At 40.3% G+C, this 16,551-nt stretch overlaps 1 protein-coding gene across 4 annotated transcripts; it reads left to right on the forward strand.

The window, feature by feature from the left end:
- The first annotated feature begins 473 nt into the window (after nucleotides 1–473).
- Nucleotides 474–16,031, forward strand: mvb12ba (multivesicular body subunit 12Ba). Of its 4 annotated transcripts, none has more exons than XR_004634852.1 (11): nucleotides 474–739; nucleotides 7,724–7,846; nucleotides 8,483–8,590; nucleotides 8,674–8,770; nucleotides 8,898–9,027; nucleotides 9,267–9,410; nucleotides 10,946–11,040; nucleotides 11,279–11,334; nucleotides 11,457–11,516; nucleotides 12,850–13,510; nucleotides 13,606–16,031. XR_004634852.1 is itself a non-coding variant. In XM_034709169.1 (10 exons), the coding sequence occupies exons 2-10, from the start codon at nucleotides 7,736–7,738 to the stop codon at nucleotides 12,934–12,936; spliced, it is 888 nt and encodes a 295-aa protein (XP_034565060.1). In that variant the 5' UTR covers nucleotides 474–739; nucleotides 7,724–7,735; the 3' UTR covers nucleotides 12,937–16,031. The 4 variants fall into 4 exon arrangements, 2 of the variants coding, with proteins under 2 accessions (XP_034565060.1, XP_034565059.1); XR_004634851.1 differs by having other exon boundaries at nucleotides 739–851; XM_034709169.1 differs by having other exon boundaries at nucleotides 12,850–16,031.
- Nucleotides 16,032–16,551: the final 520 nt, after the last annotated feature.

The following is a 16,551-nucleotide window of genomic DNA, read 5'->3' on the forward strand; positions in this document are numbered from 1 at the left end:
ATTAGTATATCCAGCTAACTATGAGAAGACATTATATCTCAAAATGCTCAAATTAAACTTTGTAATCTTATTTCAAGTACAAGATGGTCTTAAACCTAGAGAACAACTCAAATTAAGATGAATATATCTCAAATGAAGAAGTTGACATGAAATGTATTAGTGCAAAAAATCTATTTTTGAGTGAAAAATACTAATTGTTAGCATTCCTGGATTATTCTGAGACACTAAGCTTTAAAATACTCATAAAATATTGCCTAACATAAGTTTTCCCTGCTAATTTTAAGATCACAGTTTTCTAAATGTCTTACTTTAAGAAATCTTACCAAGCAAGTTTTTACTTGTTCTATTGGCAGATTTTTTTTTTGCTTATTTCAAGGTAAAAGTACCTTGAAATAAGTTCTTGTTTTGGGAGGGGCATTTTTTCCAGTGCATCCACTGTAATATAACTGTAGAGACCATCATGTATCCAGGGCAACAAATATGTTCAGGGGGACAGGCTGCTCCAGATGGTTCCCTGATCACTCCCCCTCCTCCTCCTCCTCCTCAGACGGCCCCCTGCTGCTCAGACCGCTGGATGGATCCACCACCATGAAAACACAAACAAAGCAGGTCATACTTCGGATCTGATCGTCGGTTGTCAAGACTTCCTGAAACATGCTCCTGTACGCAGATCAATGAGAAGCTGTGAGACGGACTAAGAGAAGGGAACTCGACGCGGATCAAACTCTAAACCTCTCTGGTAAGTGGACTAGTCGGCTAAGCTAGTTAGCTAGCATTAGCAGGGTGTCCTCAAGCGACACTGAGGCATGTAAAGCTGAGTTTGACTCTCACAAAGGGGATCTGCATGTATGGTAAGCTCTTTTATTAAGGAAGGGTCACGCCTGTCTGAGTGTAGATGATAAAAACATGAAGAATCTTTATAGTTTGAGGTCTGTGTCGGTTTGTCGCAGCTGGTGTTTGGTTACCTCAACGTTAGCTAGCATGTTAGCTGTGTGTCTGTAGCCTCTGTGTGTCTCTTACAATGTTAAATATTTATAAATATAAATATCAGATTACATATTTATAACAAGGGAATCAAATCCAAGCATGGTCATGTTTCTGTTGTTTGTATAATTGGCATGAAAGAGGGAGAACTAGCTGGTCATGGTTAGCTGTCTGTCATGAGAAGCAGCCAAACCCAGTCTGTTTTTATCTCATTTATTCATGTTTCTTTGTTTTATACAGATGTTTTAACTCTTTTCATCATGATGTGACATTTGTTTGACGTGTCAGGGTGTTGGAGTAAATTCGGCACACACAGAAGCTAATTAACTCTCAATGTAATCCTGTTATTGGTGTGAAAGCTGCTGTGTGCAGTTTACCAGGAGCTTCATGAGAGTGACTTTAAATACAACATCCTTAAATCTGTTTTTAAGTGTCAGACTTTAAACATAACATTCAGTGAGAGCAGCACAGATTCATGCAAATGATCTGAACAAAGAAGAGACGATATTTACTTTGAAGGCAGCTTCTGCAAACAAGCTCTACATGCACAAAGTGAAGGGTTGCCTCCAGGTATTTGAAACAAAAGCCATTTTATAATCAATATACACTACCAGTCAAAAGTTTGGAAACATCTTCTCAATCAAGGGTTTGTATTCATTTCAATTATTGTAAAAACTGTAGATTAACACCAAAGACATCAAAACTATGAAAGAACATATATGGAATTATTTAATGAACAAAAAAGTGTTAAACAAAGCAGAATATGTTTTATATTTTAAATTCTGTAAAGTAGCCTCCTTTTTCCTTCATGACAGCTTTGCACACTCTTGGTATTCTCTCAGTCTGCTTCATGAAGTGGTCTCCTGGAATGGTTTCTAATTAACATGAGCCTTGTCAAGAGTTCATTTGTAGAATGATTTGCCTTTTTAATGTGTTTGAGACCATCAGTTGTGTTGTTCAGAGTACACAGTTAGTACACAATGGATAGCCCTATTTGACTACTGTTGTAATCCAGATTATGGCAAAACCAGATTATTTCAAAGTTTTGATGTCTTCAGTATTAATCTACAATGTGGAAAATAATTTATGAATGAGAAGGTGTGTCCAAACTTTTGACTGGCAGTGTATACAGTGGATACCAAAAGTCTACACACCCCTGTTAAAATGTCAGGTTTTGTGATGTAAAAAAAATGAGACCAAGATAAATCAAGTCAGAACTTTTTCCTTCTTCAATGTTTCAACTGAAAAAAAAAATCTTTAAGGGGGAAGAATAAAAACTAAAAATCTAAAATAATGTGGTTGCATAAGTGTACACACCCTTTAACTAATAATTGTTTGAAGCACCTTTTGATTGATTTTATTTTTTTACAGCACTCCGTTTTTTTTTGTAGGACTCTATTAGCATGGCACATCTTGATTTGGCAATATTTGCCCATTCTTCTTTACAAAAAAGCTCCACATCCATCAGATAGTGAGGGCATATCCTGTGCACAACCCTCTTCAGACCACCCCACAGATATTCAACTGGATTCAGGTCTGGACTCTGGCTTGGCCATTCCAAAACTTTAATCTTCTTCTGGTGAAGCCATGCTTTTGTTGATTTGGATGTATGCTTTAGTTTGTTGTCGTATTGAAAGGTGAAATTCCTCTTCATCTTCATCTTTCTAATGGAGGCCTGGAGGTTTTGTGTTAAATTGACTGGTGTTTGTAACTGTTCATACTTCCCTCCACCTTGACTAAGGCCCTGGTTTCAGCTGAAGAAAAACAGCCCCAAAGCATGATGCTGCCCCCACCATGCTTCCCTGTGGGCATGGTGTTCTTTATGTGATGTGCAGTGTTGTTTTTATGACAAACATACCTTTTGGAATTATGGCCAAAAAGTTCAACCTTGGTTTCATTAGACCATAAAACATTTGCCACATGCTTTTGGGAGACTTCATGTATGTTTTTGAAACATTTTGCCGGGCTTTGATGTTTTTCTTCATAAGAAAAGGCTTCCGTCTTGCCACCCTGCCCATATCAGAAACATAAGAATAGGAGAAATGTTGTCACATGTAGTACACAGTCAGTACTAGTCAGATGATTTTTTTTATAATCAATTTAAATATATTTTAAGATAACAGTTTAAACATCTGAAACAGCTAAATTCAGCTGTATTTTTCCTTTAGTCAAGTCAAACTTTATTTATAGCACATTTTAAAACAACTGCAATCGACCAAAGTGTTGTACAAGCTTAAAAGCACTATCAATAAAAGCAAATATGAGTTTAAAATAATACATAATTTAAAACAAAATAATAATCAAGGGATCAAAGTAATGATGCATTATCATCTGTACCAACAATAATAGTTTAATTCAGCTTATAGTATCATAACACCCCCTGTTTTCCTGTCGTCTGTGATGTCTAACATCGAAATAATTTAATCAACCAATTAATTAGCTACTCATTTCCTCGATCAAGCCCATAATTGTTTGGTCTGTAATATTTCACAAAGCAGTAAATGGAAAATCCACTTCAGGTTTTTTTTTAAATATGTGGTGATGTCTTTCCTTTCTCTAAAACATAAAGATATTTTATTTAAGTTGATACAGAAAAAAACCCTTAACTCCTTGGTCATTTCTCATGGATTGACATCAGTTATTCGTCAAACCATTGCAGCCTTATTTTCTGAAACCTGATTTAGACATCTGTCATTATAAATAAACTGCAAAATCAGGCTTAAACCCATAACTTTAACTTGTTCACACATGTGGACTGTGAGTAATTTCAGGAGAAAGGCATCCATAGAAAATTTATGTACTGAGATTTTTAATAACAGAAGTGAATTAACATCAGTGTATCCCAACTCTATGCAGACATTTAGAGTTTTGTGCATGTGTAAATACAGCTTCAGTGATATCCTCAAACTCACAGCTGCTCTCCAGCTGTCTGAAAGAAAGGCTACTCATGACGCCAACTTTAGAAAAAGGAGGAAGTGAGATCTGTAAGACTCGCGTCATGTTGTAATCACGCCGTTTAAGTGATGTCTACACAACACAGACATGTGAAGACTGAGAGCCAGAGTCCTGAGAGCCAGAGTCCTGAGAGCCAGAGTCCTGGGAGCCAGGGTCCTGAGGGCCAGGGTCCTGAGAGCCAGGGTCCTGAGAGCCAGGGTCCTGGGACCCAGAGTCCTGGGGGCCTTTACCAACATCTGCAGCTGTTACTGAGGAGAGACGTCAGACCGTTTCCCTCCAGCCTGCTGTTTGAACTGAAGACATTAACACTGAACACATATCTGTATGTGATCACAGGCAAGCAGGTAACATGTTCATGAGAGCAGCACAGACGAGATCCGGTCTGCAGGGGTGCAGCTGTGAACCTGAATGTGGTTCATAACGTTCATGTGTTTAAACAGATAGAAGTAATATCTTTAAAGGCTGAAGGAGTCTGTAGAGAGAAACTTTCCTCCATGAGAAGCTGATCTGATCTTTGTTGTTTAAAAGCAGCTTTCAGTCTGCGGACGAGTTAGCTCAGGTTGTGTTGCAACACTTCCTCCCAGACGGGGACTCGGTCTGTTTCCTCTTTAGAGAGCTGGCGGGTCTTTAAACTGAGTCTGGAAACGTTAAGGAGTATTTCTCAACCTTGATGCTAATCTGGATTCTGCAGTCTGAACCAAAACATAAAGTTAGGACTGATAGTTATCAGGGCATGCTGTAACTTATTGATCTATTGTTTTCATGATCTGATCTTTTTTTATTACAATGACTTTGAGCGATTTATTAATGCGTTCAAAGGACGAACTCTGGAGGAGATAGATGTGCAAAAACAGGGTTGCAAAATTCCGGGAATTTTCAAAGTTGGAAACTTTCCATGGGAATTAACGGAAATTTATGGGAATAAACCAGGAAGGTTGGCTCTTAAAAGGGAACTTAAACATAGTTGGGGAAAATGTATTTTAGCATAATCCTGACTAAAGCAACCAGATTTCATGTAAGTACAGTTGAATATCTATGCTATTCCTCAATCACATGCACATAGCACACTGCTTACTGCAGGGCTATTGAGACCATGCCCCCTACATGCACTGTGCATTCCTCCATCACATGCACAGATGACTTCTATTTTGGATGGATGTCTGCTTATAACAAAACAAATATTTATGCTTGAATATCATACCTTTCCATTAAATTACCCTCAATTACAGTTAATTCACAGTTAATTCCAATGGAAAGTTTCCAATTTGGAATATCTTCAAAATTCCCCAGTTTAACTTCCCATGGACATTTACCAGAAACTTTCCACCCCTATGCAAAAGAAGGATGCTTTTTTTTTCAGATAAGTCATGCAAAGACTAAACAAAACAACAACAAACATCTCACAGTCGTTAGGAGGAGAGGAATTATTCAGATTTTGATATAAAAGAGTCATTTAGTGACAGATTTATAAACACTGACAGCTTGTAAGACACCATTTGTGTTTAGTATTTATTGCAGAGATATCCAGCTTGTCCAGCACGTATCGTAGCTTGATTTGAATTATGATAATTGTGAACTCTATGTCTGCAAAACCAAAATAAGTTAACAATACTCAATTTGGTGATCTCTGATGTGGAATATGACGAACACTTGATCAGAAAAGTTCTTAAATTAAGACTTTGATCGCTGCAGAATCAACCCGAGAGGTCTGACTCTTTGGCCTGTACGATACTCCTGATTTCAGCTCCTTAGTTCAGAGATTTTCAGCTTTTCTTGATCCATGTGAGAGTGAGATGAAGATGTTTGGAGGGTTTGGAGAGCTGGTGAGCCAGAGGAGTATTTTACTTTGCTTTGGGGAATAGTGAAGGGTATTTTTCAACACAGTGCAGAGCAAAGATTTCATTTCTAAGGAGAGAAAAACATTTAAATATTTTTCCGTTGCAGTCATACGCACAGTTCATGCTGTCCAACAGTAATGGTTTCATTCATGACTTAGAGAAGGTCTTTGAATCTAGTTTTTAAACATTTAGGTGTCTGTGTTTCTCTGTTTGAACATGTTACACACTCACACTTTACTGGGTTAACACACAGCTGTGTGTGTGTGAGGATGTGGAAGTGACACCAGCAGTGCAGTGTCTCAGATCAGCGGTCTGCATGGTCAGTTTTGTTCTTACACACACACACACACACACACACACACACACACACACACACACACACACACACATCAGCGTGGAGTCAGTCAGTCCTTTATCCTCGCTGTCTTTGTGCAGCAGCTCTGAACAGTGGACCGTGGTGGTCATGGAGACGCCGTGCAGGAGGCCTCTGTGCTCCACATAGCTTGAAGAGGGTCTCTGTGTAAATCCCACACTCCTCACTGCGTTTTAATATGCTGCAGAGCTGCAGGAAAACACTCTGCTGGATCACACCGCCTTCACTCAGACATGCTCGATGTAAAACACTCTCCTGTTTTCATTTCACCCACAGAAACACAGAAATTATAATCTGTCAGTTAGTCTGCTCATCCTCGACAAGCTGAAACTATGACACAATACCTCCGTGTGTGTCTGCGCGTGTGTGTGTTTGTGTGCATATATGTGTGTGGGTTTGTGGGGAGTGCTGTGTTTTGGTTGTGATGTCATGCAGAGGGAATGCTCACCGTTGAGGGTTTGACTGTTCACACGGGGACGACACTGTGGGAAAGTTCAGAGTGGATCTTTCTGTTCATATTCTTTAGATCAGACGGTTTCAATAAAGAGTCATTTTATAAATGAAGTCTTTATAAAAAGCACTGAGTGAAATTAGTTTATTAGATTGATTTTAACATTTCTCTTCATATTTTGTTAGAACTCAAAGGATTCACTCTCTGACTGTGAGCCAGCACAGAGTGCTCTCTTTGAGCAGAGGTGTGACTGGGCCTCTTTCGCAGATCACCTGCAGACATGCTGAAAGACGCAGACGTGATCTGTCTATGATTATATTTTTATATGATATCCGTTACTGGATTCAAAGAATTAAAAACATATGAAGTCATTTAACTGTCCCTGAAGTGGACTCTCATGTTGGCCTCACCTCTCAGTGAATGATCTGTCAAGGCCAAATTCCACCAGATCCATCTCCAGTCTGTCTCCGAGCCATCACAGCTCCGGATCTGATAGGTTTCTATTCTAGTCAATGTGTTAACTTCCACTGGATCTGATCTGTTGCGTTCCGCTGCGTCTCGCTATGGATCAGATACACAAGACTTCTATTCTTGCCGGATGCCGGAGCCCGACACATCGATCTCAACAGAGCAGATGGAGCGGGACAGGAAGTCAGACACCAAAACAAAATTAAAACATCCAGTTAATTTTCAGAGCAAAACAATCTGTGTTATCACCAGATCATATTTCACTTAACTACAACAACAAACTGTCATGATGAGCGGAGCCAGGCCTGGAGTCAACAGGTCAGAGGTTTTCAGAGGACCAGAAAGACAACATGGATGAGGAGAGGAGGAGGATAATCCTTGATTCAGTATTTACCACGGGAAAACCTCGGTCACATGACTCCAGATGTCCGGCGGTCCTGCTCCGTGCTGCGTTCTGAAAACGCAACCGGTGGGTGTTGACAGACGAGAGAGCACAGAGCCGGACTGCAGCGGATTAGAGACAGACCGGACACAGATCTGGTGGAAGTCCTGTGTCAGTCTCGCAGCGTTTACGTGTCCTCGATCTTTTAAAATCCTTTATGTGATATAAACTGATATGTTAATGTATCTCAGTCATGCTGCGTCTTGTTTCAGATCTGTCTGAAGATGCCAGAGGTGAGGGACCTTTCTGAAGCTCTACCAGAGATGCCCCTGGACCCCATCACTGGAGTGGGCGTGGTGGCCTCCAGGAACCGGGCCCCCACCGGATACGACGTGGTAGGTCACTGAACACACCTCAGGACTGACAGACAGACACCTATAACTTACACAATAATTAAAAATGTTATGATACAGCCCGGATTAGATCCTCATCCTGTCAGGAGTCGTCCGACATGACGCCCAGAACTTAAACTCACAAAGCCTCCACCAAGGAAACGTTATTATATTCAGATGAGATAATGATCCCGGGGTTAAAACTTGCAGCACCACAGACAGAGTAGTACACAAATAATAGAGAAAAAGATAAATAGATAAAGTAAGAATACAAATTTAAAGGTGTTATATGTTTATATAAAAGGAGGTCCTGAGCTGCTCAGATCTTCTATAAATGCAGAAAAATAATCTTAGTGCATCATTTCTCTCCTTTGACTTTACACTGACCTGTAGATTAACACATAAATAATCCTGTGAGATGATATCTCTCTGTGTCTGCTGAGTCAGCCGTGAACGTCTAAGGCAGGTTACTCTGGGTCGTTCATTTATTGTTTAACACATATTTGAAAATCAGGATCCATCTCTTACAGAAATCAAGTGATAAATCTTTGATCAGTTATCAGACTCAGCTGTCTTCAGGTTGATGAGAAAGTTTAATGATTGATAAAAACACTCAGTTTGATGTTGATACTCCTCCAGGTGTCGACGACAACAGACGGTCTTGATGCCGATCTTTGGAAAGATGGTCTCTTCAAATCCAAGGTGACCCGCTACCTGTGCTTCACCCGAGTCTTCTCCAAAGAGAATGTAAGAAACCGAACTCACAAAGTGTCCTATCACACTCTGAGGTCTCACAGCACATGAAGGGTTAACTGTTTCTACCTCTGCAGAGCCATTTAGGTAACGTGTTAGTGGACATGAAGCTGATCGACATAAAGGACACGCTGCCCGTCGGCTTCATCCCCATCCAGGAGACCGTGGACACACGTACGTTATCTAGACAAGAATAAAATAACTCAAAGTGATTAAAATAAATCCTCTCTGCTTCGTCTGTAGACAAGCTCTCTGTCAGTGCTGTGACTCTGACTCTCTGTTTCTGTTCCATGTCCCTCAGAGGAGCAGGCGTTCAGGAAGAGACGACTCTGCATCAAGTTTATTCCTCGAGACTCCACAGAAGCTGCCATCTGTGACATCCGCATCATGGGACGCTCCAAACAGGCTCCTCCTCAGTACACCTTCATAGGGTGAGCATCTTTTGGCCACATGGACTGTTAATTAGTTAGAGAGTGATCATTTTCAGAAGTCTGAATCAGGCAGAGACAGTTTATTGTAATTGCAATATGCAGATTGTGAACAGAATCTCTTGATATGATGTTAAAGTTGAAGGAATCAGCTGTTAAAGACTGAAGATTGAATACTGGGCTGAAGCAGGTCCTGTATATTTAATGGTTCTGGTTTCTGCTCCTTCTTCGTGGTCTCTCAGGGAGCTGAACAACATGGGGATCTGGTATCGGATGGGAAACGTTCCCCGGGCTCAGGACTCGTCACACACACCGACCTCCAACAGCATCCAGAACATGAACTCCTCCTCCAGCTCCAACTCCGTCCCCGCTGCTCCCATGCCCAAGTACGTACCTGATCATTTGTGTGTGTACACGCTTGTCACATGTTTCCTGCTCGAACACGCACGCCTGACACTCCCAGGCCTGAAGGGAGGGAAAGGATGTCCTCTGTCCTTGAGTCCTTTCCTCAGAGGGAGGAAACAGATCTATGTTTAGATCACAGAGAGGGAGGAAGAGGAGGAAACAAAGAAAACAGTCTGAGTGCTGACACAGAGAGAAACAAGAGAGAGCTGCTGATTCTTTAACATGTTTCAGGCGTGTCAGATCTCACCAAAGATCTGTTTTATGGTGATTACATCCGTCTCTTAATCAGACTGTATCAGAGTGAAGCTCTCTCTATGTTTATTTCAACTATTGGAGCTCATCTCCACTGATAAAAATAGAAGTGAAACAAAGCGTTTAAAAATATATATATATATACATATATATTAGGCTCTAAATCTCAAAACTTTCCCTTTAATTCGTAATCATGACGTTTGATTAGTTTATTTAAAATTTAAATTTCACAACTGAGACTTTTAATCCCATAACTTTGTCGTTTATCTGGTAATAAAACCTTTTATTCTGTAATGATAACTCTTAATATTTGTATTTTTCAAAACTTTTACTTTATATAACATAAATAACTTTTAATCCAATAATTTTAAGACTTTATCTCATCATAATGACCAACATCCTTAATTTGATAATAATATAATATTCCAGGTTTCATCTTATGAGTATAACTCTCTATCTATATATTGTATGTGTACATATATAACTACAATTTACTAAATACCTCATATGTATGAATTCCTGTTTAAAGCTTTAATTCAACTGTTCATCTTATAATTTGAATTAACTAATGAATGTATATTTTTTATATCAAAATTAAGAATATTTCTCAATTAATTTGAACATTTTTCCTTAATATTAAGATTTTTTTTTCTTAACCTGGACATTTTCTCTAATCAACAACTTCTTTTTCTGTCATGAGCTTTTTTCTGATTATTGTCATCTAATATAAACAACGTTAATCTCATAATTTTAACATTTCATCTGATAATATTACCTTTTTTTATATATTTGACTTTTAACCCATAGTTATGAGTTATTAATATCATGATTAAGACTTTATATATAATCATAATATCAGTTTTGACTTAATTTCTCAGCTTGATTCCTTTATTTATCTCTTCCTTTGTTGTCAAGTGGAGTCGTCTTACGCTGGCTCCTATATGTTCCTCCTCAGATGGTGTCTATCCATACAATCCCTGTAATGCTTTTTTTTTCTCAGCTGACTAACTAACCTTTTGTATATCCTTCCACCACGTCTCCTCCACGCCAATTACAGGACTCATTTAAGCTTTAAATGATGTTTTCTCATTTTAGAATATATCAGTAATTAGATTCAGACAGTTTCATGGAAAACAACCTAAATGTGATAATTGAGGTTTACAGAGGACACAGCGTCCTGTAAACACACTGTGGATGTGCAGTAAGGGACATACTGTATACTGATTAATCTAACCGGAGGCTGTGTGTGTTTGTTTATCTGAAGACACATCTCCATGACGCTCCCCGCCAGCTTCAGAGGGAAGAACACCACCAGACCGGACTACGAGCACCAGAACTCCAACCTGTACGCCATCTCAGGTAACACACACCATCATCGTCTTGTCTCTACACACTGTCTCCCTCCTCTCTTCAGCTGTGATCTAATCTGACCTTCAGGGTTCAGAGTTTTTATCAACAACCTTTAAAACTTTGTATCATCATTGCATGAATCAACAGCTAAAATGACCTTACAGGTTCTGTTCAAATAAGAAGAGTTTTTCAGTCAGGGCGGGACTGATGATGTTTCTGTAACTGATCTTTGAACGGTGTGTTTCAGCGATGGATGGAGTTCCCTTCATGGTCTCTGAGAAGTTCGCCTGTGCCTCGTCTGATGTAAGAGTGAAACAGAAACGTCTTATTTTTATCTGAAGATGACGATCTGTAAAAACATGAAGGTGCAATCAAGTTGAGCTAAACTTTGATCCTCCTCTCTCCTCTCCTCTCTTCCTGCTCAGCTGCAGCAGATCGATCTGATGGGGATCACCATCAAGTCTCTGGCTGAGATTGAGAAAGAGGTGAGTGCACAGAGATAATCCAGAGTCACCAGGTAATCTAAGTCTAAATCAGGATTACAACAAAGTCTGCAGAGTTTGCTCATAATATGCTTACATTTAAATGTGCTCCTTTATTTTAAACAAACCAGTCTTTCTTTTGCACAATCACTCACATGCATAAACAAAAACCAGTCTGTCATTTTAAATATTCAACGTCCCTCAGTTTTTCTCTCATTGATGCAATCCAAAGTTTGATGCTCTGAAACAGACTCGAATAAAAAAAGGAGGCAGTTTTGTGCTCTCTGGTGAAATTAAGGTGCATCAGCTTACAGAGAGAGCATGCTTCCTCTGATGTTTGCATGCACAGATTATCTCTGTTAATGCTCTGCAACATGCAAAGCTGTTGTCCTAAAAACAAGGTTTGGGTGTTGAAAACTATCCCAGGTGATCTGAAAGTCTAGAAGTATTTAGTTCAGGTACCTGGAAGTGTTCCAAGAAGGCTTAAAGGTTCTGCAAAATATTTGAGACATGAAAATGAAAACATTTCCTTGAGTCCACTTTTCCTTTTATGGTCACTGCTGACCCGAAGGGTTCATGCAGTAACACACTTCAGCCAGCAGAGGTCAGTGTTGTCCTCAGTTTGATCTGCTTCACTGATTCCAAACAGAGGAGAGTCCAAACCCTCAGCTGGTGTTTGCTTGAGTCAATGTGCGTGTCCACAGGTTTCAAATTAAATGTGGATTAAAAACCTTATTTTGAAAATAAATACACTTTGCTGGAATCACTTTGTTTATTTCTGGTGAAGAAAACAAAATAAACAAGTCATTCTAAAAATCTGGATTACGAGTTCAGAGAGAAACTGACAAGATGAGAGCATGAAGGAGACATGAACACACGTTACTGTTTCAGAGCTTTCTGTGTTTGCTCAGAAAGCTCAGCAGATAAAAAACAGAGCAGAACAAATGCAAACTATCAGGAGAAACAAACCCTGAATTAGTCTGAAGGACGCCTGTTTAAAAAACAAAAACATGTTTAGTACAGAGATCAAGTTACTGTTACAGATCTCTTTTTAGATGTAGCTGTAGAACAATCAAACTTTCAGATTAAACAAACTCCCTTCAGCAGCTTTGGTCTCATCGTAAGAGTTGTTCTTTGTTTTAATTGTTTTGAAGACATGGTCTCTGTTTTTAGCCGTAGAGAAGTGAACGATGTGGAACCATAGATCCTTCGTGTCGTCGTTCTCACGCATGTTTTGGTGACGTTTTGATGAATGTTTATCAGTCCCAGTGCATGCTGGGATATCTTCCCCAAGGCATGATGACAGCTGTGTAACACTCGCCTCTGTCTGTGTCAGTATGACTACAGTTTCCGCACAGAGCACAGCGCCGCAGCCCGCCTCCCCCCGAGTCCCACACGGACCTCCCTGAGCTCCGAGGCCTGAGGACCCCCCTCCAAATCCACATCTTCATCCTCCTGCACGAACCTGCAGGAGACACCTGTACACAACTACTGAGGACAAACACACCACAAGAATACAAACAAGGATCTGATAGAAACCACTACACACCACGGCTGGATCTGAGAGGGATTAACAGGTCCATCAGAGCGGAGAAGTAGACGGAGGATCTGATGATTAACATTTCTTCATCAGAGGAGTCATGCCGTGTTGTTTCCTGTGACTCATCTGATCTGATACAGACAGGAAAAAGGGATTAAGATATTTTCTTTCCTCTCTGAAACTTTGAGACTCTGCTAGACGCCGTCGTCGTGTCCTCTGAGTGTTTAGCGTGCAGCAGGAGGACGGATCAGAAACAGGAAGTAAAGACGGTCCTCTCCTGTCCTGTCCTGGACTCCTCTGGCTGCCTCTCTGTAGATGTTACTGTAAAATAACGTGAGTGTGACTTTGAGTGCACTTTGTGTTTCCAGTGTTTGTTAACCACTCTGTGTGTGTGTGTTTGTGTGTGTGGACTCAAGCTGCAGCTTCACTCTCGATGAACCACTGTCACTGTTTGAAGGTAGGTAGAGCAGGAAGCAGGACTCTGCTGCACTAAACCACTAACCTGAGACCCTCTCTAAGTTTATCCACCTCTCTGTTACTTTATCTCTCTAGTGATGACGCGGAGAACACCGGAGCTTTGGTACCAACACCGGAACATTTTTGTCGTTGCTTTTAATAACTAATAATATTTACATTAGAATGAGGAGCAGTCTTTAAGCTAAAATACATTGACTGCTCCTTCTAAGAGGCTTCACAGTCTGAGCCTCTTTTTTTATTTGCTCTGTTCGTTTTATTTCATCTGCACTGTTACTAAACTTAACTCCATTACTCTCTTTGTATCACAGAAAGCTCCTGTGAGGACTTTTTATCTGAAACGGACTGAAATCAATCCTGATGTTTTAAAAAATAAATGAAACCATCAGGAAGACAACTTTTTATTTCGCAGAGGTTATTTTAAATGTGTGAAAGCTCTGCTGCAGAAACTTCTGTTTACGCTCAGAGATCAGACTCACTGCTCTGTCCACAGGGGGGCATTACAGTCCACAGACAGTTCCTCACAGGAGCTTTAAATTCTCCGATGATGCAGACTGTCTTTAAGGTCTGCTCTCTGTTACTTTACTGTTGTTTTATATTTTAAATCTGTTTTGTTGCCAAAAACAACCTCTGAGCTCTGGATACACTCCACATGTTGATACCAATAACTCATCATCAGGCCTTACGTTTTCATCCTCGCCTGTGTTTCTTTTGCAGCTTCTCTTCTTGTGATTTTACTTTAATATAAGGGCTGACCTCTACGTGTTCAAAAACCTAACAAACAAACAAAGTGTTGACGGTTTCTTTTATTAGTTAACATGAAGAGAGAACCCCAGAGCGCACACCTCAGTGCCAACCTGAGTTTCTCTGCAGGACGGAAACATTTGAGAGTCGCGTGAGTTTAAGAAACTTTCAGCAGCTCGAGCAAAGAGAAGCTGAAGCTCTTCTTAAAAATGCACCGATCAGGAAGGAAGGAATCAGGGCCCATACTGATTAACGTTTTAAATCAGACTTCATCTGAAACCTGAGGCGGTCTGAATCACAAACTACTTTCAGATAAATCAGTGCATCCTGAACTTCTTTGTATCATTCGTACACAGATGTCAGTGCCTGCTCTGATCCCCTCCTGTAGTTCCTCTCCTGTCCAGCTAATGGAGCTCATGCAACATTAAGCCAGTTTGCCAATGACCACGAAACACCACAGGAGGCCGTAGAAACCTCTTATCTCTGCTCAAGTTTACACTTAGAGCTGCAGGAGAAAACATGTCGTCACATTTCTCTGCGTCTTCAACGCGTTTCAGATCGTTCTTATTTTCTGGAAACAGCAGAGTGAGCGTCTCAAACACCAGAGAGGAAGAGTCGAACCTCTCTATCATCAAAACATGAGCCGCGTCCTTTAGAGATAGAGAGTTTGACCTTTAATGTGTCTTCTTCATGATATCTTTGTTCTTCGTTTACTGTGAAGCTTCAGTTTGTTCTTTCATTTCAGCTCATTTTATTACTTACGCAGAAAATGTCATTTCAGCAGACGTGTTCATGTTCAGATTCATGAATCTGATTTAGTCTTTGTTTCTGAGTTTGTTGGTTATGCAAATCAAACTATGTCTGTGTGTGAGGGCCGTGTTAAAGACAAACCTGAGAGTCAGAGAGAAAGCATCAGGGGAGGAAGCAGGAAGGGTCTGAATAATTCGAGGCCACTTTTTTCAATTTAATCAAAGTTAAATTTCACAGTTTGATCCACGTTCGTCACTTCGCTGCAGGATGCTCGCCTGATTCTCCTCTAAAGATAACATTTAAGCTAACTTTAGACTCAAAAGATGACTTCTTATGAACATCATCCTCTCCCACTCCTGATAGACTTCCTGTTCTCTCAGCTTCCTCTCTTAGACACGGCCCTGACGCTCCTGATGCAGCCTCCATGTTCACCTGTTCAGATCATTTCAGCGTCGTCGCAGCTCTTCACCCTTACCTGCACTCTTCTTCTTGTTTTTAATCACTGTTAAAGAGTTAAAACACCTCCAGTTAGTCAAAGTTTAAACACTTTAAACGTTTCAGAATCACCTTGGCCTTCACTCAGACGTTAACTTTACTTTGAGTCAGAATACATGTGTCTGTTTTTATCAGAATAACATGTTTTTATTTCATCAGGAGCCAGAAGTTCAAAGTGTGTGTGACGTTATGTTCCTGAGCGTCTCTTCTCTCTGCATGGATTAACTCTTTATTTATTAGTCAGTATTGTGAGCCGGATGTTCAGACGTGTGTTCAGACTGCAGACAAGTCCTCTGACGCTCTGTGATGAGCTGCACGCTCGGATCATTTCCGTAATATCTAACCCTGTGTCTGCATTAATAACTACAGTAACAGTCTTATTTGAAATGTCTGATAGTTTGCATGCAGGTCACATGACGTCCCAGCTTTCAACAGGACGACTGTTTGTCTGAAAATAAACATTTTATTCTGTAAAGAACAAAAATGCCTCGTTTCATTAAAGATGGTGGACTGAAGAGTTTGAATGATGAGAGCTTTGATCACTGTTTGGAAGACATTTTTCTTACTGTCTCATCTCGCCCTTACTTATGTTATCTACCACGTGGTTTCTCATGTCCTCCAGCACACAGACATGAAGACAGACGGGGACAGATTGTGCACCTCCCCTTACTTCTGTTACTCTAAGTTTGTCCGTCGTCTCCAACAATCCGCTCCGGCGTCCAAGAACCCGGTCAGGCTGTACGCTCTTCCTCTCATTACTGCATGATTTATGTTAAAGGGAAGAGAGGAGAGCATAAAGAGAGGGGTTAGAGAGAAGATAGGAAACAGCCAGCATGAGGAGCTCATTTATGTTAGAGATCATCCTCACCAGGTGATGCTGTACGCTCTACCTCCACCTACTTCCTCACTTCAGGAAGGAAAGAAAGAAAGAAAGAGATGAGGAGTCTGACAGGAGATATTAGAAAGAGGACAGGGAGGCAGAAGTAGGAGTCTAAGCATCAGACGGAGCTCATCTGTATTTAGTGGATCATGTTC

This window comes from Notolabrus celidotus, chromosome 19 (assembly GCF_009762535.1).
Source record: "Notolabrus celidotus isolate fNotCel1 chromosome 19, fNotCel1.pri, whole genome shotgun sequence".
Taxonomy (NCBI): Eukaryota; Metazoa; Chordata; class Actinopteri; order Labriformes; family Labridae; genus Notolabrus; species Notolabrus celidotus.

Bases quoted from the DNA above. Each gene is read 5' to 3' on its own strand.
- mvb12ba (XM_034709168.1), top strand. The intron at 9,028-9,266 runs GTGAGCATCTTT...GTGGTCTCTCAG, and splicing joins CCTCAGTACACCTTCATAGG to GGAGCTGAACAACATGGGGA. The intron at 11,041-11,278 runs GTAACACACACC...GGTGTGTTTCAG, and splicing joins CAACCTGTACGCCATCTCAG to CGATGGATGGAGTTCCCTTC.